We start from the raw sequence: 24,819 nt of genomic DNA, 5'->3' as shown, positions 1-24,819 counted from the left end.
ATACAGTAAATTGTCTAGGTAAATTATATGAAGTGATCTAAAACTGGATAACACTATGTGTCAGGCCGGATAATAATATGAGTTGCAGTACTAAAGTCATTAAAATAATATTTTAAAATAGCTAAAATTTATTCTGGGTTTATTTTACATGCTGCAGTACAAATTTTTACCACTTGGAAAGAATTTGCTGCACTCTGGGCTGGAAAACATTAAGATATAAAGTGCATCCAAATATCTAGGCAATTTCTATAAAAGAGATTCACTTTTCAAAAAAAGTTCATATATCACAATAAAAATGCAGCTGCTTTGCCTTTTGGCTAAAATCAACTATGGTTCAAAACACACTGAAGAAATAATCCAGTTTGAGACCACTTTAACTGCCCTGGCTTAGTGCTAAAGAATCCTGGGAATTGTAGTTTATTGTGGCACCAGAGCTGTCTGACAGAGAAGACTAAGTGAGAAATGAAAGTGCAGCAAAGTAAGAAAAATAACCTAAACCAGTAGGAAACATACCTGAAACTTACAGAAATGCATATATATGAGTAGTAATTGCATATAGGCAATTTAATTTATGGTTGATGAAATGGTGGAAGTGCCAAGTATATGGCAAGGGTAAGGAACCTCCTTCAGCCATGGAGCCAAATTCAGTTTAGAGCTGCATTATAGTGGTGGATAGGGTAAAAGCAAAAGTGGGTAGGACCAAAGGTGGAACGTAAAACCCATACCACATGTTAACCTTTCAGTATGGGGAAAGCCCAATATTAACCATGAAAAATGCTCAGATGATAGTGTCATGGAGTGGTATATAGCTCTCTGGGAAATTCCAGAGCAAGATTTCAGCCTGGGGCCAGTATTTCCCATCCATACTGTATGATCTGTGATGTAGTTAATCTCATCAGAGTATAAATCCTGAATTGTTGCATGATGAATCCATGGTGTTCTGAATGTCTGCCCTGCCTGTATGAGTACCCTCAGATGATGCAGCTTCAGCATAGACTGAAATGTTAAGTAAAGTACATCACCAGGCTAAAATGAGTGTATGAACTAGTATGCTAAGACTAGGATACTCAAAATATGTCTGTAAAAGAGTTTTTTTGTAATCTCAGTACCTGGCTCGAGATCATAAATTAATTTTATGACATCATAATTTCAGTTCTGTGAAAGCTTTTGTGAATCTCAACTGTGTTCACCATCCAAACTAATTTGAAGCAAGCCATGTTGTTATGATATCAACTAATTTTGCTGTACTAAGGACAGGACTGTAGGCCTTCAAGCTCTACTGCTCTGAGCAGCTGAATTAATAGTCATGCAGTCTGTTTCTAAACAATTAAAATAATTAATTGCAGTGCTTTCTGGGGCAGGTTTCTCCAACTTACTATTATACTATATCTGTCTCTAGGTTGGATCTTGCCATTTCAGAAATTATGGTCAGTCTGTTTTCTCTTGGCATCATTGGGAGAAGACAGATAGTAGAACTCCCAAAAACTGATTGGCGCAGCAGAGTCCTGGACAATGTAGTCCCATGGTTTTGTATTCTTAAATACGGAATTGGAAACCTGCTATCTTAGAGCTCAAATTTCACAGTTCAAACACCTAATAATATGGCACTGCGTTGTATTTCTACAAAGCAAAATCTTCCTGTCACTCCTTAGTGCCTTGAGATTATCATTGTTGAATAGATTTTATTTTTTGTAGGGCTGAAGGCAGAGGTGCAGGAATATAAAATAAAAATCTAATTCTGTGTTTCCATATAAAAATATAAACAAATGTGGTATATAACAATTATAATATTCCTACTTATTATGTGAATGAAGATTTTTAAAATGTTTTAAAAAATGAAGTAGGACTTGGGGGGAAATAAAGCACCAGGAACACATGGCATACCAACAGAACTGCTTCAGTCTACAGAGACAGAATCCACTCTAATCCTAACTACAATTTCAACAAATATGGAAAACAAAACAGTGGCCCACAGCTGGAAAAGGCTCAGTATATTTTCCAGTCCCCCAAAAAGGGGGCACTAGGAATTATTGTAACCACAGAGCATCACACTGATTTCCCATTCAAGCAAAGTGATGCTCAAAATTCAGTAAAAAGACTTTTACCATATATTAAGTGAGAAATACCAGATATCCAACCTGGGCTCACAAAAAGAAGAGACACTAGGCATCATATAGTAAAGATATGTTGGATAATGGAGTGCACCAAACAATTTCAAAAGAAAATCATTGTATAGATTGTAGCAAAGGCTTTGATTGCATAGATCATGGAAAGCTATAGATTGCTTTTAAAGAAATGAGTGTGTCACAACATTGAATTGTTTTGATATTTGATCTGTGCTCAGGACAAGAGGTTACAATTAGGACAGATATGGAGATATGGAATGCTTTCCAATTTGTAAGGGAGTCAGGTTAAGTTGTACTTTTCATTCTATCTGCTTAACTTGTATGCTGAAAATATCATATGTAAATCAGGGTTAGACATTGAAGAAGGAGATGTGAAAACTGAAGGAAGGGACATCAGCACTTTAAGATATGCAGATGACACCATCCTGCTAACAGAAAATAGCAGAGACCTGGAATGATTCAAAGAAAAAAGTGCAAAAGGAGGCTTACAGTTAAACATTAAAAAACCAAAAATAATGGCCACAGATGAACTGCATAACTTTAAAGAAGATGATGAAGACATTGAAATAGTTCAAGATTTTCTATACTTTGGCTCAATCATTAATCAGAATGAAGACTGCAGTGAAAAATCAGGAGAAGACTGGGACTTGGAAGGGCAGTGATGAACAAATTAAACAAGATTATGAGGTGTAAAGATATATAATTGAATACTAAAGTTAGAATTGTCCATATAACTGTATTTCCCATTTCTGTGTATCACTGTGAAAGCTAGACAGTGAAGAAAGCTACTGTAATAGGAAGGAAATCAACTCATTTGAAATGTGGTACTGGAGAAGAGTTCTGTGGGTCTTATAGACTACTGAAAAGACAGATAAGTGGGTTCTGGAGCAAATAAGGCCTGAACTATCCCTGGAGGCCAAGATGACTAAACTTTGGCCACGTCATAAAAAGGCAGAACTCATTAGAAAAGAAATTAATGGCTGGGAAAGTAGAAGACAATAGGAAAAGAGGAAGACCACATTTTAGATAGATGAACTCAATCAAGGAAGTCATGGCCCTGAGTCTGCAAGACCAGAGTAGAGCAGTTGAGGATAGAGTGACTTGAAGATCTTTCATTCATAGGTTTGCCATGGGTTGAAGTCTGGATGCAACAGAAATTTCTGATTTTACATTTTTTTTTTTTTTGTATTGACTGCTAAAAGATAAAGACCTAATACAGGCAAGAATATATGTAGCCTTTAACTTTATTTCCTTTCTCTTCCTCCTCTTTCTCCTCCACTAATCTGCTAAATTGTGCCAACCGCTAATTGTATCACAGAGGTTAACTGAAATCTTTGCTTCCCATGTACTGACTTGTATTATGTTACATAAAACAGCTTTAAGGTCTGTTTGTTTATGGAGCTTTGACAGATGTAAAAATGTTTGCATGCAATATGGCTAAGAACATTGGTCTGGGACCAGTTGGCAGAAATTCTGTTCCTCATCTTGAAATTATGGTTTATTTACTGCCAAATCCTGAATGTCTTTATGATTTAAAAGAACATTTGTGAATAAAAATCTTGAAAACAATGCTTTATTTTTATCCCTATTGGAACAAAAAGGGTGTGGTGATTTAGTGAATCATTCATGCTTCCCCTTATATTTCTGTTTTTACGTGCTTTGTGGTTTATGTCTTTTAATACATTATTTGGAGCCCTCTAGGATCAAACCCATCCATCCCCTGGTAGTTGCCCACCTTCTACACCTTCCATTTCTTTACAAAATAAACTCAAAATGACTTTTAAAAGATAATAAAATATATAAAGGGATAAAAACAATTAACTCTGCTAAAATGTCATGCATTAGTACCAAAAGTAGAACAGTTCAGCATAATAGGGAACCAGACACATATTGGAATGATCATATTCTAAGCTCATAACAGACCTTTGAAGTAACTCAGGCTAAGAAATAGTGATTTGTCGAAGGTCATGAGGTGAACTTTAAGGTTAAGCAGAAGACTGAACTAGCTTCTATCATTCAGCACAAGTGCATGATACACTATCCCACACCTTGCCTCATAAAATCATAGAGTTGGAAGAGACCACAAGGGCCATTCAGTCCAACCCCCTGCCATTCAGGAAATCTCAATCAAAGCATCCCCGACAGATGGCCATCCAGCCTCTGTTTGAAGAGCGCTAAGGAAGGAGACTCCACTACACTCCGAGGAAGGAGTGTGTTCCACTGTCGAACAGCCCTTACTGTCAGGAAGTTCTTCTTAATGTTGAGGTGGAATCTCTTTTCCATTGCTCCAGGTCCTGTTCTCTGGAGCAGCCAAAAATAAGCTTGCTCCCTCCTGAATGACATTCCTTCAAATAAACAGGGCTATCATCATATCACCTCTTAACCTTCTTTTCTCCAGGCTAAACATCCCCAGCTCCCTAAGTCGTTCCTCATAGGGCATGGTTTCCAGATCCTTCACCATTTTAGTTGCCCTCCTTTGGACACGCTCCAGTTTCTCAATGTCCTTTTTGAATTGTGGTGCCCAGAACTGGACACAGTATTCCAGGTGAGGCTTGACCAAAGCAGAATAGAGTGGCACTATTACTTCTCTTGATCTAGACACTATACTTTTATTGATGCAGCCTAAAGTTGCATTGGCCTTTTTAGCTGCTGCATCACACTGTTCACTCATGTTCAACTTGTGATCTACTTGGACTGATGCATCTCTTGGTGTCCGACGATAAAGGCCATTTCCCATGTTCTTCTCTAATTATGCCCCAAGCCCCACGAAGGCAGAGGGAGAGCTTTAAGACATTTGGTAGTAAATTGAACAGTAAGTACAGACTTAAAAACCACATGCAAGTAAGATGAGAACCATCATGTTACAGTTATTAATGTGTTGAAGAGGCGACCCAAGTTCAAATGCCATCTTGGACCTGAAGCTCACTGAATGCTTATGGCAGTATAACCTCAGACTAACTTGCTCAGAGGGTTGTTACTACTTCATGATGGATTTAGGTTTTGCTATTCTGTATCAACTCCACAGTACACTGCTATGCGTACCTGGGGAGGGGTCTGCATTTGCCAAAACATGTCACACGTTGTACAGCCCTATTCTGTTTTCAGAGGTTTATTTTCTAATTTCTTTTAATGATATGTAACAACTTACACCAATCAAAAGCTCATAAGAGAATCAGTGTAACAACATATTAATTTAATTTGGTGGCATTACCTTATGTCCAGTGAAGATAGTTAATATCAGAATATTCTAGGCAAGAGAGCAAGAGAAAGTAAACATTTGAGGGGTGGAGAAGAATACAGAGTTTAGGTGCAAATGAATTCAACTGTGTGGTTAGCTTTTTCTCAGTCTGTCTGAGAACATATTTATTTACCACAAAAAAATTTTCCTCTGATTATTATTTTATAAGGTGACTTATCGCATCAGAGAAAATGGCATTGACATGAAATATTTACCATGTGACATTAATATAGTAAAGTCACCTTGCGAAGAAGTATCTACATCAAAAAGAAATGTGAGAATTAAGCCTAATGTTTTCAAGCTAAAAGCCTTATAGCTAAATGAGTAAAGCTTTTTGATCTAAAAATAGTAGTTCATAATGCAGCATTTACCCTACTGAACAAAAGCAATGAAACTTCAAAGGTGAAGTGTCTGCATGGCTGCCATGAAATGCAGCCTGGTTACCAAAAATTAAAAATCAAATTAGGCAATAGAATACGAATGTAAAATTGGTAAATCTACCACCACTCCATTTTGGAATGAAAAAATTTTTTCGATGTGACTGAAATACGCTGTGAGACTCCACCATCCCTGCCCCCATGCTCCCATTTTTTGGTAGACATTATGAGTTTAGCCTTCCCTCCCTTCAGACTTCATTCTAGCTAGTGTGTGTTCTTCTAATAGACAATCAGATTTGGCTGGGTGATATCACTAAGGGAAAAAAGCTACTATAGTAGAGAGGCCAGTTCTTTCTATATTGCATCATATTGCTTTGGCTTATGTTATTCACACTTAACTGCACAGTCTGCACTACACTGTTATAGTGCTATTATACCACATTTACTGCTATGGCTGTCTTCTGTGGCCTCAGAGATCTCTGGTTGAGAATTCTAATTGCCCTTTCTTAAACTACAAATCCCAGGATTCTACAGGAGTGCTATATCGGTGTATTGTGGTACATCACACAGTTCAAATCTTTCTAGAGCTGCTGCCATACATTTCCATAAACAGGCTCTGAATGAGCAGGGACAGGTTATTGCAAACACTTTTACTCACTTCTGAACCTGGAACTAAATCAGTACAAATAAATGAAAGGAAATCTTTTCCATTGGGCTGTAAAACATTTATGAAATGTATCTTCATTTCAGCCTGATGGATAAAGATTTCTTGGTTTCAATATGTTGTATATATTTGTATTCCTTTAAACAAAATAAACACATATTTAAACAGAAGACTCCTCTGTGCCCACTTGTAGGGATATTATGTAGAGACACAGGAGATAACCATGGAGAAAATAAAATTTCCTTAACAGTTTGATAAGAAAGATGACAAATGTTTTCAGCTTACGACTTCCTTTGCAATAATGTTTTGGCCAAATATCTCAGTTCATGCAGTACTGGGACTTTGTGAATCTTGACAAGGAGGATGGGTGCTATTAGTTGTTGTTGCTTTCCTCAGGGTCTTAGATCAACAGGTAACACAGCAAGCCTTCAGTTGATAAATGGAGCATGTCTAATTCATGCCTATCTTAGAGATTTAAGATTAAAACTGGTACCTTGAGTTGCCAATCAATATAGAGCAAACAAAATATGTATACAGTAGTACAGTGGTGCCTCGGGTTACGAAAATAATTCGTTCCGCGGCCGCTTTCGTAACCCGAAAAGCCTTCGTAAGCCGAAAACCCATAGGCGCTAATGGGGAAAAAGCCGCGACTCCGCCGCGGCTCCATTTAAAATAGCGCTGGAGTTTTTTCGTAACCCGAAAAAACTTTCGTAACCCGAAACAATAAATCCCTATGGGATTTTTTCGTATCCCGAAAAATTCGTAACCTGGGTATTTCGTATCCCGAGGTACCACTGTATGTTCTTATCATCTTACTCCAGTTGGTATCATGGTAGCAGCATTTTACAGGGTTTCTTTTTTTAAAGGCAGCCCCTGGAGGTAACTAGGGTACAAATGGTTGTGATAAAGTCCTCTTTTATCAGGTAAGGTTGTAGCCAGTATACCAGCCAAAGCTAACTTCAAGTTCTCAGGAAAAGATAAGATAGTAGTTTTTTATAAAGATGAATAATACATAAGCCGGGAAAAGGTGCTTCTCATACCAACATCACCTGCCCATTTAATGGGAAAGCTAAGGAGTTACGCCCAAACTACAACTCTCAGTTTTTAAGGGGAATACCTAACTGTCCCAGGTAGGTAGCACCCCCAAACCCAACTCAGGTATTCCACCAGTGAAAAATACTTCCATTTTTACTCATTCTTTCCTAATGTTCTTTCTTATCAGCCCATTCCCAACTACCTGTTCTGTCCTCTATTGTTTGTCTTTTTCAGACCTTAGTATTAATATCCTTTGTCTTGTAACATTTTACTGCCCAGCTCTTACACATACTACCTACCAATTTACCATTACTAGCAACGTATACCTCTTACACTGTCCTTGACTTTAAGTGGCTTTTCTTTCACCTAAGCATGAAAAGTTGTGCTGGCTGACAAAAATATTGTTGGTATCTTCAAACTAAAAGGAATGTTTGTTAGCATTCTGTAATTTCTCACATATCCAAATGGTGACTAGGAAGAACTTAAGAGTAACAGCAGGTTTTTTTAAGCCCATTATTTGAATTGTAGCAGGGAGATGAGTTAAAATGAAAATAAAAATCAATGCAGTATAGTAATTGTAATAAAAATAACAACTATATAGGTACATAGAATTTTTAATAATGAAGTTGACACTCTCCATACCTTGTACGTGGATGGCCTGAAGGTTTAAATAAAGCTCTGGGGAAATGGATGAAGCATGAAAATCAAAATATACACACAATAAAATTATGCCACAACAGAAATTAATTACAGATAACTTGGATTATAACAGTTTATTTATGAACACATACTTGAAGGTAAAAATAATGTTTACTCTGTTACATTTTTAACTTTCAGAAATTTAAGAGAAGCAAGAGATAATGCTGTGACTGAAAAAGAAAGAGCTATGGCAGATGAAAAAGATGCTTTAGGAAAATATGAACATCTTTTGGAACAGTAAGTACTTTTACCTTTTTCCCCCCACATATATTTTGAACAGAGAGAAGCTAGACATTTGTACTGATAAAATTAAGGTGGGTTTTTATTTTATTTTTAACTGCCACCACCCTAAATCCAGAACAAATGGCAGCTGGTACTACTTGCTTGGAACTCAGAATTACCAGAGTACTTAAGGATTCCGCTTTGTCTTTTCACCACATTTAGCTAGCCTTATTCAGAAATCTGGTAAAATGAAAGGGCCATTAGAAATTGTTAATGCAGTGGAGAACTAATAAACTACTTTACAACAGAAAAAAAATAATTAAAAAAAACTTTAAGCCTCCCAATAAATGTTCGTGTTTGCCTAAATCTGCCTTCCTAACCTCAGTACTCTTCAGATCCATTCAACAACATCCTCAGCTGGAGATTATAAGAGTTCTAGTTCAACATATCTGTAGTCTATGGTTGGCGGAAACTATAAAGTAAGAGTTCAGTTAGCAAAGACTAAAAACTCCCCATGGCAATCCATACTGAGTTTAGACCATTCAATTTATTGACAGAATAGACTCTTTTGTATCACAATTGTTAATTGACTCCATAATTGGCCAGAAGCTTCCTTTTTCTTAAGTCTTCAAATTTGTTAACCAGACGGTAAATATAGGAAATAGTTCTTAAGTCTATTACAGTGTTCCCGCATCATACGTGGCTTTGCTGGAAGCTGTGCTGGAAGAAGCGGCACCATGCTCTGGAAAGAGTAATGGGGCGTGCGCACGCCAGCACACCACTACCACAAGCACAAGCCCCATTGACTTTTATGGGGCTCAAGCATACGTGGAATTTCCCTTACTTGGGTCCAGAACAGATCCCCCTCCCGTAAGGGAAGGGACCACTGTATATTACTTCTAATGCAGAATGTGCAGTACATTTTTGAAACATTATAATAGCCGTGCTATTCAACATATCTTTTTTCTTGAGAAAAAAAAATCACAGGATAATCATAGTTTACCGTTAGTTATATTCATATTTGTCATGAGATCTACATGAATTAATTAGAAAATCTCTGAAAACATATAGCAGTTGTGTTAGTGACTAATATCACTTGGCCCTGGATGTGATCATTAATTTATTTTGAAATTTCATGGAACATATTGAGGTAGCTCTTTGCTTATATAATTTTTTTTAGAAATAATTTTGTAAGTTTTTGAAAAATCATGTCTAGGTTTCTGGCTTATTCCTAGAATTTCATTATTGGTTTTTTTGTTAAAGTATAGCACTAAGTAATATTAATTATGGATTATATATTAAATGATTAAGGGTTAATATAACCACAGAACTGGATTAAAATGAAATTCACATGTTTTCAAACAATTCATCTATCCTGCCCCCTAGCTGTTTCTTTGCAATCAATGTTTGATTTAAAAAATTGCTTAAATAAGATTTTTACAACTTCAGCTAGTCAGTATGTCCTTGATCATAAAATAGTTGCTGTAGTCATATCATATTTAACAGATCTCTTGTGTATTACATTTGTTTTATTACTGATTTAACCTACTCCTGCCATATTTTTGGTCTTAGGCACACCAATTACATAATTTTATTTAAGATGTAAATGCAAGGGAATGAGAGGGAAGCTGGCAAGCAGTGCTTTGGAAACATTTTCCATACAAGTTACATTTACAATTATACTATTCATAAAGCATATCTTTAAAAAAAACATGGGTGTGATTTCTACTTATTGCACATGTTGCATTGGAAAGTTTTTGTTTCTGTTTTTTTCCCTGAGGGATGCACAATCTGTTTGGGGCCCAATGCTTGCCATGAACAGATCCAGAGCCCAAGCTAGACATCGGCTTTCCTTTCTCTTTCTTCCTCCTCTTCCATGTCCAGTGAGCTTCTATGTTATAGACTGCAGGCAATAATTTTAGACGTCTAGCAAGAGCAATAAGCTTTTGAAGTGAGGTCAAAGGCTTCATAAAATTAGTTAAAGGGCAGATTGCCCCCCTCCTGTCTCAAAATAAGGTACAAATAATGGTATTTTTGTAGAGTTAACTCCTTTTCTAATAATGTTTAACTTACAGTTCCCTTTTCAGAGCTATCACAGAAATCCTCTTTTCACTGAGCTGCCCACCATAGCTAACAATATCCCTTTACTAATCAGTTACTGGCAGCTCAGATCCCTTCTGAATTATAAAATTATAAAAAATATATTAAAATTAGAGCATCTTGCCTTTATAAAAATCAGACTTCCTTACACTGAACTACATTTGGTCAAGCTACAGGAAAAGAGATTCCACCTGAACATTAGAGGAAACTTCCTGACAGTAAGGGCTGTTTGACAGTGCAACTCACTCCCTCATAGAGTGGTGGAGTCTCCTTCTTTGGAGGTCCTTAAACAGAGGCTGGATGGCTATCTGTTGAGAGTGCTTTGATTTTGAGTTCCTGCATGGGATGGGGTTGGACTAGATGGCCCTTGCGATCTCTTCCAACTCTATGATTCTATTATTCTATGAAATTTTTGCAGCCTAGAGAATAAGGCGAGGAACATCCCTGCGCTCATTCTGTATGTTTGAACATTTTATCTTCAATAGTACTTTCCAATAACATGTACAGAATATACATGACACTTACTGGCATGCACTTTCTAAAACCTATTTTCTTAAAAATTGTGCTACTTTGTTTCCCATACTTTAAAAAGATGTTGCAGAATTTTGTTAGAAGGTCTGAAGTTTCACATTTGAGTTCTTAAACAACATTCAGGTGAATACCACCCAGCCCAGTTTTATCAATTTTTTATTTGTCAGTCAAGATTAAAATATTAATGAAGAATCTGTGACACTGTCATGGGGCTCCTGACGGTCCCAGTCTTGTCAGCTGGATTAGACATCACCACCATCAGTACTGGGTAGTAACTGAATGAATGCACACTCCTTTGGGGAATGCTCAGACAACACCAACTTTATTGAAAGTACCACGTGTTCCTTACAAACACAAAAGTGTAAAGGAAAATCCAACAACTAGGCCCTGCTGCTTTCATAGGCTCTGAAACTTGTGGTCAAATTCTTCTATGGCCTCTTCTACTTCTCTATTAACTCTCTATCATATTTTTTCACCACTGGGATTCTGAGCCACATGTCCACCCCCTGCCTCTGGCATCCCACCAATCTCTCTCCTCTACTACCAGCCTTTGCAGGACCTCCATTACTGGGTCTTCAAATTTTCCGCTGGTTATACTAGGTCTATTCTCCAAAACCCCTTCCATCCTTGGATCTCTTGCTTGCCCTCTGGTGAGGCTTGAGCTTCTCAAGAATCCTTTCCCCTTCGTCAGTTCAGCTGTCCAGCCTTTTCACCCTTCCCAGCCTCATGCTCCGCTGGATCCTCCTCCTTCCCTCTCGGTGTCTGCCATTTGTCTCTTGCTCTCATCCACTCCTTCTGCGTTCACCTTGCCCTTTCCATTAATTCTTTCCTTTTCCTTGGTTTGTGGTTCCCCTCCTCTTCTAGCCTCTGACAACCTTTCCTCCCCTTTGCTTCCCTCCTTTCTCTCCCCTGACACTTTCTCTTTCTCTTCTCCCCACACTGGAATAGTTCTCATGGCTTTCACCCCACAGTTTGAGGATCACTGATATAAAGAGATACAGTCTTTCAGATAGTCTGGACCATATAGTTCTTCAGACTCCCTTTTAAAAAAGCCATTCAGGCATAAGTATCTGCCCTACAACATTCACAGTGAAAACAAGCAAAAAAAAAATCTTTATTCTTCTTTAGCACAACCTATAACTAGCTAATTTCCTACTTCAAATCTATTTTAATGGTTTCATCTAAAATAATTTCTCTTTTATCAATATGCTGCTTAAATCCATTTTTTAAAGAAACATCCCTTACTGCCTGCTTGCATTCTTTGTTCATGTTTGTGTACCTCTTTACTCACTGAATGGCATGGAGGAGCGATCCTCTTGGGTTATTCCCTTCGTGCCAGCTGATGATTCAGGAGTCCAAAGTCTATTTTTTGTTACAATTGTTGACTCCTCTCCCTTCCATTACAATTTTTTTATTTTGTTGCCTTGCCGGATAGACAAGTAGAATTTTCTGAAGGAAGGCTTCTTGTCTCTCATACCTTTCTTCTTTCTCTCAAGCTTTTGATCGGTTGTACCTTCAGTGTGCTGTTTACAGTATATTGTAACTGAACATCTGTTGTCATTTTAAATCACTCACCTGTTTATGGAAAGATTTGATTCTCTTGATTTTCCCTTCCACTTTCTTTTATCAATACTCTTGCTAGTTAGAATTTTCTTTTTTTAGAGTAAAGTCTGAATATGCTGGACTGCCTCAGCAGTTGTCTGCTTTGTATTGCATTATGGTCACTGTTTCCAGCTATTTGAAGTTTGTATGACCTGGTTCAGGGTGGGAGTTACATTCAAATCAATAAACGACATTTATTTTTATAACTGCATACTTTTATTAGAACTCATCACAAAGGCAAAAGGCTGGTTATGATTAACAGTCCTAGTTACTAATTATTGTATTACCATAATCTTAATCTTTCAAACATATTTGGTCATACACAATATAAGGAATGTTGCCTGACTTGACTGGCCATTAAGAAATACATCTGGTAAACTATGTAATGAAGAGCCTGACCATCACCTAATTTTCTAGTCAAGTACAATTGTTGTAATTTTATACTTATTAGTGACTGGAAATTGGATCATTTTATTCTAACACTGCTTTATAAAATTAAAACTACCTTAATACTGTGTATACCATAGTAATTCTGAATATTTTAAAATGCAAACAAGGTTTTAATTTTCCATTGCTTCAATCACAAAGTCTGCATTTTTCTCAGTATAGAGCAAGTACTAGCTTACATTAACCTGTTTGCTATGTGCTTATGCAATTGCAAAAATTGTTGCCTAAGGTGAATCACAAGTGCCAGGTAAGAAGAAACTGTGTTGATAGCCATGTAAGGCAAATTCTAACTAAGAAAAAAAAGCTTCCCAAACTAAGTCTTGAATAGGAAAAGTATTAACTTAAAACAGTGCTTAAGATTGTTTCCAAAGTCAATCATAAAGTTATGAGGGACCTCAAGAATGGTATTTTATGTATCACAGTAAGTTGCAGATGGAAGGAGGAAATCTGTAGAAATCATGAGATCTTTCTTCCTTTGCGTGAGCAGAACTACCTTTCTGCTTATGCTATTGTCTGTATCCAAGTTGTTAACCACTTTATGAGTGATCTGGCTCCATAACATGGTTGGCACATCTAGCAGTAAGAATGTTCTGGTTTTGTAGTGTGTCTGCCCAGCCATAGCTTCCAATATAAATATGTGTACTTCATCTACATGCATAGACACAGTCAAAAAGAAAGGCACAGAATATATTTCTTATAACTTGAAAATATTTTTTGTTATCACTTTGTCATACAGTAATGGTCATCATCATCATCATCATCATTATCACCACTTCAGTTTATAGCCTTTCCTTTTATACAACCAGTTCACAGCTCAAGAGCAGTACAAAAGCAGGAATATATATATATATATATAAATACATCATTGCAATGCACTGAGCAAAAATTTATTTACCCAATATTAACATCATTGTTTTTTAAAATAATTTTAGCCCTTATTACTAAATAGGTAGTATCCGTCATTAAAGGACATTATCAACTGATATTGGTAATTATTATTATTATTTGTAAACCGGAGCCAAATAGACCAAAATCTTTCCACTGCAGTCAGTCATGAACAAATACAACCAGTTTACCAAAAGTGACAACTGCAGGAAACAGCAGCCAAATCTCTCATAACTTGCTCAGGAGATCTATTCCATGCTTCACTCTCTCAATCTGGGGTAGTCTGAGCTGCAGAGAGTGGAGGGGTTGGTCTCTACTCCATGTTCTGCGTGCTCCTCCTGCTCCTGGTGATAAGATCACTGGGACAGCTTACCTTAGGGCAGAACTTAGACTAGCTAGTATTTGTTTGTGAATTGGTCTAACCCTTATTTTAAGGCTACAGAAAAAAAATCCATACACTTAAAAATAATACTGTGCCTGCCATCACACATTTTTTCCTGTCTATGGAGTAGCAACCTCTGACTTAGTCTTGATTCCCCATAATTGCTAGAGACTGGAACAGCATCAGAAACATATATATTACAGATTGAGTACCCCTCATCCAGAATTCTGAAATCGTCCACGTGGTGGCTTAGTGATATCTTTACTTTCTGATGGTTCAGTGTACCCAAACTTTGTTTCATGCACAAAATTATTTAAAAATATTATGTATAAAGTTGCCTTCAGGCTATGTATATAAGATGTATACAAAAAATAAATGAATTTCATGTTTAGACTTGGATCCCATCTCCAAGATATTTCATTAAGTGTATGCAAATATTCCAAAATCTGAACAAATCTGAAATCCAAAACACTGCTGGTCCCAAGCATTTCAGATAAGGGATACTAAGCTGTTGGTAGACTGAACCTGTTTCCCCCTCTCCTTTGGCTTCAAGAATCTTGTTTGGATGACGATTGTCTCCACAAAGAACCCTGTCCCTGCCTCCCTATGTGGGCTCTCTGCCTTGTCCACTAAAGAAGCTAGCTGGAAAAATGTTCCCTCCAAGTACATATTTAAGTTCACTTGTAGTCGAGCATGAAGACTGTCTTCAGTGACTTAACTATCTCACTATCACAGACTCAAGGACATGATCCTGACATTTAGAACTCTAAAATTATTAAATGGAGATAAGTGGGGATAATTTTAAAAAGGAAAGTATGTTTATTTAAATGCCCATCCACTTTTAAATTATGATTGGCAAGTTGCTTTTGAGGAGTAGATTAATTTTGTGTAACCATTTAGGAAGAAAGACAACCTTAAACAAGTGAAATTAATGAAACATTACGGCAAATGAAAAGGACTGTAAGCTGGCCTCAGTCTAGACAGGAGATGAGTGGCTCTGGAGAGAAAGATAAATCACTACTGAAAAAGAACCCTCCCTAATTTCCTCCTTTGAGCTCTGTTTAGGCACCTGGGAAAAGATCTCAAATGCAAATATTTGGCAGTAAAAACAATTATAGAACCATAGAGTTGGAAGAGACCACAAGGGCCATCCAGTCCAACCCCTGCCATGCAGGAACTCACAATCAAAGCACCCCCAACAGATGGCCAACCAGCCTCTGTTTAAAGGCCTGCAAAGAAGAGACTCCATCGTTCTCTGAGGTAGCATGTTCCACTCTCAAACAGCTCTTACTATCAGGAAGTTCTTCTTCATGTTGAGGGAGAATCTCTTTTCCTCTAGTTTGAACCCATTGCTTCATGTCCTAGTTTATGGAACAGTAGAAAGCAAGCTTGTTTCATCATCAGTATTACACCCCTTCAAATATTTAAATAGGGCTATCATTTCACCTCTTAACCTTCTCTTTTCCAGTCTAAATATACCCAGCACCCTAAGTCTCTCCTCATAGCGCATGATTTCCAGACCCTTCACCATTTTTGTCACCCTCTTCTCGATATGTTCCAACTTGTCAACATCCTTTTGGAATTGTGGTGCCAAGAACTGGACACAGTATTGCAGGTGAGGCCTGAAAAAAGTAGAATAGAGTGGCACTATTACTTCTTTTGATCTAGACATGATACATCTATTGATGCAGCCTAGAATCGCATTGGCTTTTTTAGCTGCCGCATCACACTGTAGACTCATGTTCAACTTGTGGTCTACTAGATGCCTTTCATATATAGTCTTGTTAATCCAGATGTTCCTTTTTCTTTATCTGTACCTTTCATTTCTCCCTGTTGAAATTCATTTTGTTAATTTTGGCCCAGCTTTCTAATCTATTGTCATTTTGAATTTTTATCCTCTCTTCTGGGGTATTAGCTACTCCTAATTTGGTGTCATCTGCAAATTTGATAAGCATGTCCTCTATTCTTTCATCCAAGACATTGAAAAAGATGTTGAATAGCACTGGGCCCAGGACATAACCCTGTGGCACCCTACTGGTCACTTCTTTTGGGATTTGACCAGTCCAATCAAATACAAATCCACATAACAGTTGAACAATCTAACCGCATTTTACTAGCTTGTTTGCTAGAATAAGTTTTTCTTTATATAATATCTTTACACTAGTAATGATATTAGAAATTACATTTGTCGAGTAAGGATTTCAGAGCCAAAATCCAGGCCCTGATAATGTTACTAAGCATCAAGAAGCATTGACAGTTGTTCAGAGCATGTCATTGAAGTAAAAACCATGAGGTCTAACAAATGAAAAGAGATTTCTCTGTTTTGCAGATACATTTGCCAGGCTCTACAATAAACAGAAAATAAAACTTCCCCAAGAATTCGTTTTAACAATGCATTGGAGTCTTCCAAGTCAGAAAGAACAAAAATCCAAACTCGGATTTGAACTGTGCTAAACGTATCAGGCTGGCTTTTGAAATTGCTAGACTTCTTCATCAGACAAATATAATTTTAAAAATATGCAGGGAAAGGACACTAGTGAGATTAGAGTCATTTTGCTTTGAGGTGGTATAGACGAAGGGTCTGTGTAAACTTATAGGTCACACACACCATGGCCATGAACTGATCAAGTAGGGACAAAAGCAGTAAAAGGAAATCAATAATGTTTTGCCTCTGAAGACTCTCTGAAGACATGAAACACCTCTTATGACATCTCATGCTAAAATGTATTCCTCAGTCCTGTGGGCCAGGCTGTAAGATCTGGAAACTTAACAGAAAGTAATCAATGTCAAATATTGATTAATGCTTCCTAATTCTGCCTTTGTTGTTAAAACTAACACTTCCCTGGTCATTGCAGAGAATACATCCAGTACTTTGGTTATCACATGCCATCCAGAATGAGACAAGTCTCACATGTGTTCTTATTGAGGACTCTGTGCTTTGTCCCATCATGTCCCCCCCTTTTTTCCCCCACATTGGAGCTTTTCAAAAAATGCCCTTTATTTCCTAACTTTCTTCTCCTCTGAATTCTTTACAACGACTTGATTTATGCTTTTTCTTTATGACAGTCTCATCAGGGCAAAAAACAAAAGAAAAAGGGGAAAATAATTTCACTAGAGGGACCCAGTGTGGGTTTGAGTGTTGGATTAGGACTATGGGAAGCCAGGGTTTGAATTGCCACTTAGCCATGAGAACTCACTGCATGACCTTGGGCAAGTCATACTCTCTCAGCCTTAGGCAATTGCAAACTTCCTCCTCTTGCCAAGAAAATTCTATGGCCAAGTGCAGTGATGGTACTAAATAAATAAATAATAGGGCTACCATAAACAAGTATTGATGTGAAAGCTAACTGCAATAACAACATTTTGCTAGAGGAAGAGATTTTCACTGTGCTTCCTATACAGACAGTCACAAACCCTCTGTGACACAACCACTTGTTTCAATGTCTGTTCTACAGAGACTTCAACTGCAAGTGAATCAGATAGTGAAGACATGACTTCAGTGTGCTTGTCAGAAGTGTAGGAGCACAATAAACTCACTTTGTCTTACTCACTTAATATTAAACTGCTTTCTAGAGAAAAAGCAGAGGGAGAGGAGGTAGCAACAGTAGCAGTAGTAACAGTAGTACAGTCAGCCCTTTGTGTCCACAGATTCTCTTTGCACAGATTCAACTATCCACAACTTGAGAATATTTTTGGAAAAGATTACAAAAAAGTAGCTTAGTTAAATAGAAGAGTTAAATAGAAGGATGGGAAAGGAGGGAGGAGGAGAAGTAAGAGAGAGGGGGGAGGAACTAGAAGTTTAAAGGGGGTGGAAGAAGTGGAGAGGAAGAGGTGAAAGAGAAGAAGAAATATAGAAAGCCTCAAAATACTGAAAAGTCAAGAAGAATACACAGTAGTGGAAAAAATAGCTTCAGGTTTGAGAAACAGAATAAGAATGCATGAACTGCAACCATCCCAGGGTAGAAGAGGATCTATAGAAGATAGAACTCTGCAATATATGGAGGAACTGAGAGAGAGGTTCAAACCCAATTAGAAGACATGAACAATAAATTTAATATGGCTCATAATATATTGGTGCAAGTTAAGAAAGAAGTGAAAGAGAATAAAGAAGATATCTATTAAAAAAGAAAAATGAAGAACTAAATATGGAAATAAAAAGGCTACGGGGTCAGATGGCTTTGTCAGAGCAACAGGAGAAAGAATCCTGGATTCGTATTTGAAGAAGGTAAGAGCAAACAAATGAAGATATAAGGAAAAAAATAATAGTGTATTGGCAAGAAGTTTTGAATGAGAAGAGGAACAGATAGATGAACAGTTGGACCGTGTCTATAGGATGAACTCGTCTTACACCAGGAAAAAAAAATCTTTCAAGAGATATAATTATACAGTGTGCAAGGGAAACTGTAAGAGACTATGAGGCTGTACAGACCAGTGTTATATGCTGTCCTTGGGGCAACGCACGCCCTGATGCCACTGTTATGCCGTGTGCCTGATTGCATGGCAAGCAGCATCATGGCACTCCTTGATGCTGCATCCAGATGATACAATGCCAAAAGAAGTGCCAGAAAGTGCTGCTCCCGTGGCGAAGGCACTTTTTCCCCAATGTGAAAAGGAGCGGCATTTTGCCATTCTTTTTAGTGTCGGGGAAAGGCCAAATCAGGGCCGTGGCATGTAGTTGCCGCAGCCCCAATCTGGTGCTGAAAAGGGCAGCAGCAGTCTGCTCTAAAGGGACGGTCTGTTTAGCCCCTATATTTTGGAAATTCATTATAACAAAGGCATCTGGGCTGATGGAAAACAGTGGATATTAATGAAGCAAATTCCAACAAAAATGTAAGATGCAGAAAAGACTATAATTTCCTGGTGGAAATTCTAAAAGGAGAGAAAATTATCTTAAGCTGGGATGGAGTAGAAGGGGTGAACTTTATATAAAAAGGAAAGATATAAAATTGACTCAGTTAGAAAAAGCTAAAGAATTTATAGAAAAAAATAAAAAAGACTTTGTAATGGCTTGAAGAAAATGAGAAATTGAGAAGAAAGATGAAGAAGAATTTCCACAGGATTACAGAGACCCAAACCAAGAAGGAGAAGAAGGTGCCATGATACAGGGAAGAGAGGTGAAAGAGAAAAAGGAGAGGAAAGCAAAAGAAGACCAGAGCATATTAGACATGAGTGTCTCCGAATAAGAAGAAATAGAGAAGGGAACAGAAGTTGGGGGAGGGGCGACTGAAAAGAGGGGAGGGGCTGGTGAAACAGGATTTGTTTTGAAATAAATAATGGCAGAAATTAATTGATCCAGCTGTGTAAGTGTCTAGGATCTTGCCATCAGTCTGACAGTCGGTACCAAGTGTTCCTATGTGCCACAAGACAACTTGGCATTCTACAGACATCACCAACCTAAGCAGTTATTAAGTGCTTACCCATCCCCACTGGAAAGATATATTTCAGGTGAGGGCCAGAGTATACCTCTTTAATTACACATCTTATAATTCCTTGACTGGAACTATGTGAGGTTCAGTGTTAGAGAACAACAAAGGGGGTTGTGACCTCACAAGGAACACAGACATGTTGGATCTCAGAGAAAGTATATTTTTTATTGCTAATGAAATTCACATTTTATCTCCTGGATTCTAGTTTCCAGTGCCACATGGCCAGAAGGAAGAGTGGCCTGCCTGCATAAATATCGCACCACTTTTTCCAAGTTGTCATATATATTATTTTTACAAAGCTTTGCCACTAAGACACACACAATGTATTAAGACCATACTTTGGCTGGAATCCTTCGGAAGAACTTGTTGTTATTAACTGCCTTCAAGTTGATCTCAACTCGTGGTAACCCTGTGGATAAGACATTGCTAAGACTCCCTGTCCTCCACTGCTCTGTTTAGGTCCTGCAGATTCAGGTCCATGACCACTCTGATTGAGTCCAGCCACCTGGCAGGCAGTCTTTCTTTCTACTGCCTTCTGTCTTTCCTAGCATTATTGTCTTTTCTAATGAGTCATGCTTTCTCATGATGTGGTCAAAGTATTACAGCCTCGGTTTCATCATCTTGGTTTCCAGGGAGACTTGAGCTATTTTCTGATCCATTTGTTTGGCCATCCGTAGTATCCTCAGTACTCTTCTTCAGCACCACATTCTAAATGAGCTGATTTTCCTCCTGTCTTGCTGCTTCACTGTCCAACTCTCACTTCCATACATAGTGATGGAAAATACAACGGCTTGGATGATTCTAACTTTAATGCTCACTTGTATACATACCATACATTCCGCCTCGCACTCTCAGAACGTCTGGGCAGCAGCTACTGAAGGTGCCTAGGGCTAGGTTGGCCTCCACTACTCGGAGGTCGTTCTCCATAGCTGCCCCAGCCCTTTGGAATGCGCTGCCCACAGAGCTCCGCTCGTCCACCACCCTGGCCCAATTTAGGAAGGACCTCAAAACCTTCCTATTCCAACAGGCATTCCCCGAGTAAATATCCTGTGGGCCTCCCTCCTCTCTTTCGTGGCCAAGAGGTTGGGCTTTGGGGCTTTACTGTTGGGTTGTTTTAAATATGTTTTTATTGGAACTGTTTGTATTTTAATTATGTTGTGAGCCGCCCTGATCGGAGGAAGGGCGGCATATAAATAAAAATTTTATTTATTTATTATTTATTATATCTTTACACTTTAAGATCTTGTTTAGTTCTTTTATTGCTGTCCTTCTCATTCCTAGTCGTCTTCTGATTTTTTTTACTGCAGTCTCTGTTCTAATCAATATTTGATCCAAGGTATGACTATTTTGGTTTCCTCATTGTCTAAGTGAATTTATGTAAATCCTACATGGTCATTATTTTTGTTTCCCTTATGTTCAGCAGTAAGCTTCCCTTTGCACTTTCTTCTTTAACTTTTGATAGTACAGTGGAGCCTCCGCATACGCGGTCTTTTTATAGGCGGTTTTGAGCATAGGCTCTCAAAGCCGCCGGCGTGCGCGGGGCGGAAGGGGCGGCACGTCCCATTCAATTGAATGGGCACGCGCACCCATTGCGCCTCGCGCGCTGCCGCGCACAAGCCCCATTGGAAACAATGGGGCTCGAGCATAGGCGGATTTTTTTTATACGCGGAGGGATCCGGAACGGATCCCCCGCGTATAATAAGGTTCCACTGTAATTGTTCTAAATCTCTGATACTTTATGTTAGTAGTATGGTGTCATCCGCATATCAGATTGTTGATGTTCCTTCCACCTATCTTCACTCCTCCTCCTTCCGAGTCTAAACATGCTCTTTGTATGATATTTTCTATGCACAAGTTGAACAGATAGTTCTGATAGAATGCATCTTTGCTTGACCCCATTTCCAATTGGGAACCATTCTGTTTCTCCATATTCTGTTCTAACAGTCACCTTTTGTCCTAAGTACAGATTCCTCATCAGGACTATCAGATGTAGTGGCATTTCCATAGCTTTTCGTGATATGTGCAGTCAAAGACTTTGCTATAGTCTACACTAGTGTAAAAGCAGTTGTGTAAGCAGTTGCATTTTCTCATAGTTTGTTAGTGTTAGGACTCTCTCATTCTTAACTTGGTAGCTGAGGTGGTGTACACGGACCACAGAGCCCATCGCACAATGAGTTGAACAGCTACATTGACATATATCATGTGTATAATAGTCTATACTATGCTAAAAGTGTATACGGTCTTGGTCTTCGTGCTTAACTAGTAAAGATTGAAAAATTTCATAAGCATGAATTGTTTGCCAACAGAAAGTCTCATGATCACTGAAGTAGTCTACATTCATGTCAGGGACAGAAATATTTGTCAGTTTACAAAGATTGTTTGCAAGTTTTAGAATTTAGATTCTAAAGTCACACACACACACCCCTCCAAAACACCTTGTTTCATCAAGAATAGCTTGATAATTGATTATGCCAGAGAAGTAAACTAGAGGGATTATGACAAATCTGCATGGCCAGGACCAGTGATATTTATTTCAGATCAGCCATCAGTGCAGAAAGGGAGGTCAGATTGTTTGTTGTCCTACCAGGCCCTGGATTAGGGTGCGTGCATTTTAAATAATTCTGCACAAAAGGCAAAGAGTGTTTGTAATCTGGGATAATTTTTGAGTGCTGTAATTGTTATTGATTGCTGTTCTGAAGGAAAAAAAGCATTGTTGGCATTTGAAATGTTCTATTTCCATTTTAAAATGTCCATTTCAGCATGCACAGATGGCCATTTCATAACTTAATAACATTTACAACTACAGAAAGAGTCATAGTTATTCCCTGCCCAACTATAGAGAAACAAAGATGATTGATACAGACATTAAATCCTGTGATGTGAAATCTTGCAGGACCTGTGAATATTCCATGATTTTAAAATGGCTAAAATACAGGCTGTTGTCCTGTCTAAAATACTATTAAAATATTGTGTGCCTGGTACTTCAATTTTTTCCAGAATAACAAATAGTATTCAAAAGAATACTAACAATATTCACTTGACTTCCTGAGGTTTTTACATCTGAAAGAAACTCTTTATAGTGAATGGCATTACAATCCATAACTAATTTATGTATTACTGATTTAAAAGGCAATATTGGTGATCAGTTTTTAGAGTTATAATATAGACTTGTTTTTAACTGATTGGAACATTTAAAACTTAAAGTATTGTGAAACAATTTCCCACATTTTCTTTCCTTGTTCTTGTCTGTTAGCTGGTTCCCTGTTCACTCTTGGATTTGTGATTTGCTGTAGAATACATGTGGCATTAAAATGGATTTTTAAGAAGTGAGTTGTGAAACATTTCCATTGATAGAAAATTGCTCACCATGAGGATTGGTTCTCTTAGGAAAAAGTTTCATTGTTCTATTTTATTCTATATGACGCAGTTTTGAAGCAAATCCAACTGTTTTCAGTAGAACTTGATTCAAAACAATTTTAAACTTCCGCTAGCTATATTTGGCTAAATTCATTGTTAACACCCAGAGCAGACCCATGTAAACTCAAGAGGACTTGTCAGTTGCCCTATCATTAATTTCAGTGAGTTTGTCCTGAGTGGAACTAATACACACTTTAACCTATTGCTTATATTCTGAGTGCTTAACATTGCTAACTTCAAGCCAAGCCATGAAACATATTTTTATGGTTTGTGTAGTAATTCATATTATACAAGCTCAAGCATTCCATGAGTCCCTCTAAGGTGTGGAACAGACTGCCACAAAGGGACGGCTTGAAGCCGCTTCTGAAAAAAACCGGACTGGCGCCACGGCAGTCACACACTACAGTACAATCTGTCTTTTTGCTGACCCAAAAAGAAGTGGCAAATTGTTGCTCCTTTTTGCACTGGAAAAAAGCCGGCTTTTCCTGCCCCGCCATGGCTTTACGGTGCTCCGCTGGCATACGGTGTCTAAACACCATGCTGCTGGAGTGCCCAATAGCTGGCTGTTGTACGGGCAGCCAGGTGGCATGAAGCCAGCTTCTAGACATCGTGGGGGTCATGCATACATCATGCTACCAAGCTGGCTGGAAGCAGGCTTTTCATACCAATCTATACCAGCCCTAGGTGAGGTCAGTCCTTCTACAGCAGTGTTCCCCAAACTGTGCTCCTTAAGGAATTTTGGACTTCAGGTCCCAGAATCCCAGACTGTCGGCCAACATGACTGAGGCTTTTGGGAGCTGAAGTCCAAAATCTCATAAAGGGCACAGTTTGGGGACCATGGTTCTACTATATCAGGTGTACGAAGATCATATTTCTAGCAGTGTCACTTTACTTTTATTATATAGTATCAATTTTAGTAAATTTCTAAACATTTCCTTCCATGGAACTGGGAATGGCATACATTTTCCCTCATTTTTTTCACCCTCATCCCTCCATTTTTGTCCACTACATTGGATTTTCCCATAGTTATTTGTGGCAGGTGTGTATTTATGTTGAAAAAAGTAATGATGTATATTCAGTCGGGGACATTACTGGAAGAAATGCTAAATCTGGCAGTCCTCCAAGTCCAATGTAGTCACCAATCCTGCAAGAGTGTTTCCAACTGCAGCCTCTAAACTTTTTTCCTTTAGAGCCAGGTGAGAAACTTCGAAGCAAATAGGACAGCCTACCAGGAATTAATAGCTAGTATTTTTATGTAAAAATGAAAACTTCACATTTATTTTTGAGGTTTCTATCGTGTTACTTTACTTTATCAAAACATGTTCCACTTATCTTGAAAAAACATTGATCAGTTATTTCAGAAACGTTCCTGGCTCTCACTGATTTGATCCTAAAGGCAATTCAGAAAAATGCAGAATGACGGGTTTTGCAAATTTTCAAACAGTTTTGAAAGCAAACAAAACAAAAAATTAACCATAAAATTTTGTTTTGTAATGCCATCCTAGTACTGTGTATAAAAACATCAGGGAAAACAGATATGTGTTCCAGAATTATTTTTTTAAAATGATGTTTATTGGAGCGGAAGTACCATGAATTACTGCCAATGAAGTGTGAGTATGTTTCTCCCACTTGTAAATGAGCTCTTATTTCTCCTGCCACAGTGATTCA

General features: G+C 38.0%; 1 protein-coding gene across 1 annotated transcript in view; it reads left to right on the top strand.

The window, feature by feature from the left end:
- The window catches only part of PIBF1 (progesterone immunomodulatory binding factor 1), a 119,077-nt gene that overhangs the window by 30,453 nt on the left and 63,805 nt on the right, over nt 1-24,819 (top strand). Inside the window, exon 10 of the mRNA XM_042456552.1 lies at nt 8,278-8,376. Coding sequence (XP_042312486.1) covers nt 8,278-8,376 — 99 coding nt within the window. The remainder of the gene's footprint in view (nt 1-8,277; nt 8,377-24,819) is intronic.

The sequence above is a fragment of the Sceloporus undulatus genome, chromosome 3, assembly GCF_019175285.1.
Source record: "Sceloporus undulatus isolate JIND9_A2432 ecotype Alabama chromosome 3, SceUnd_v1.1, whole genome shotgun sequence".
Taxonomy (NCBI): Eukaryota; Metazoa; Chordata; class Lepidosauria; order Squamata; family Phrynosomatidae; genus Sceloporus; species Sceloporus undulatus.
This window is presented reverse-complemented; position numbering and strand designations above follow the sequence as displayed.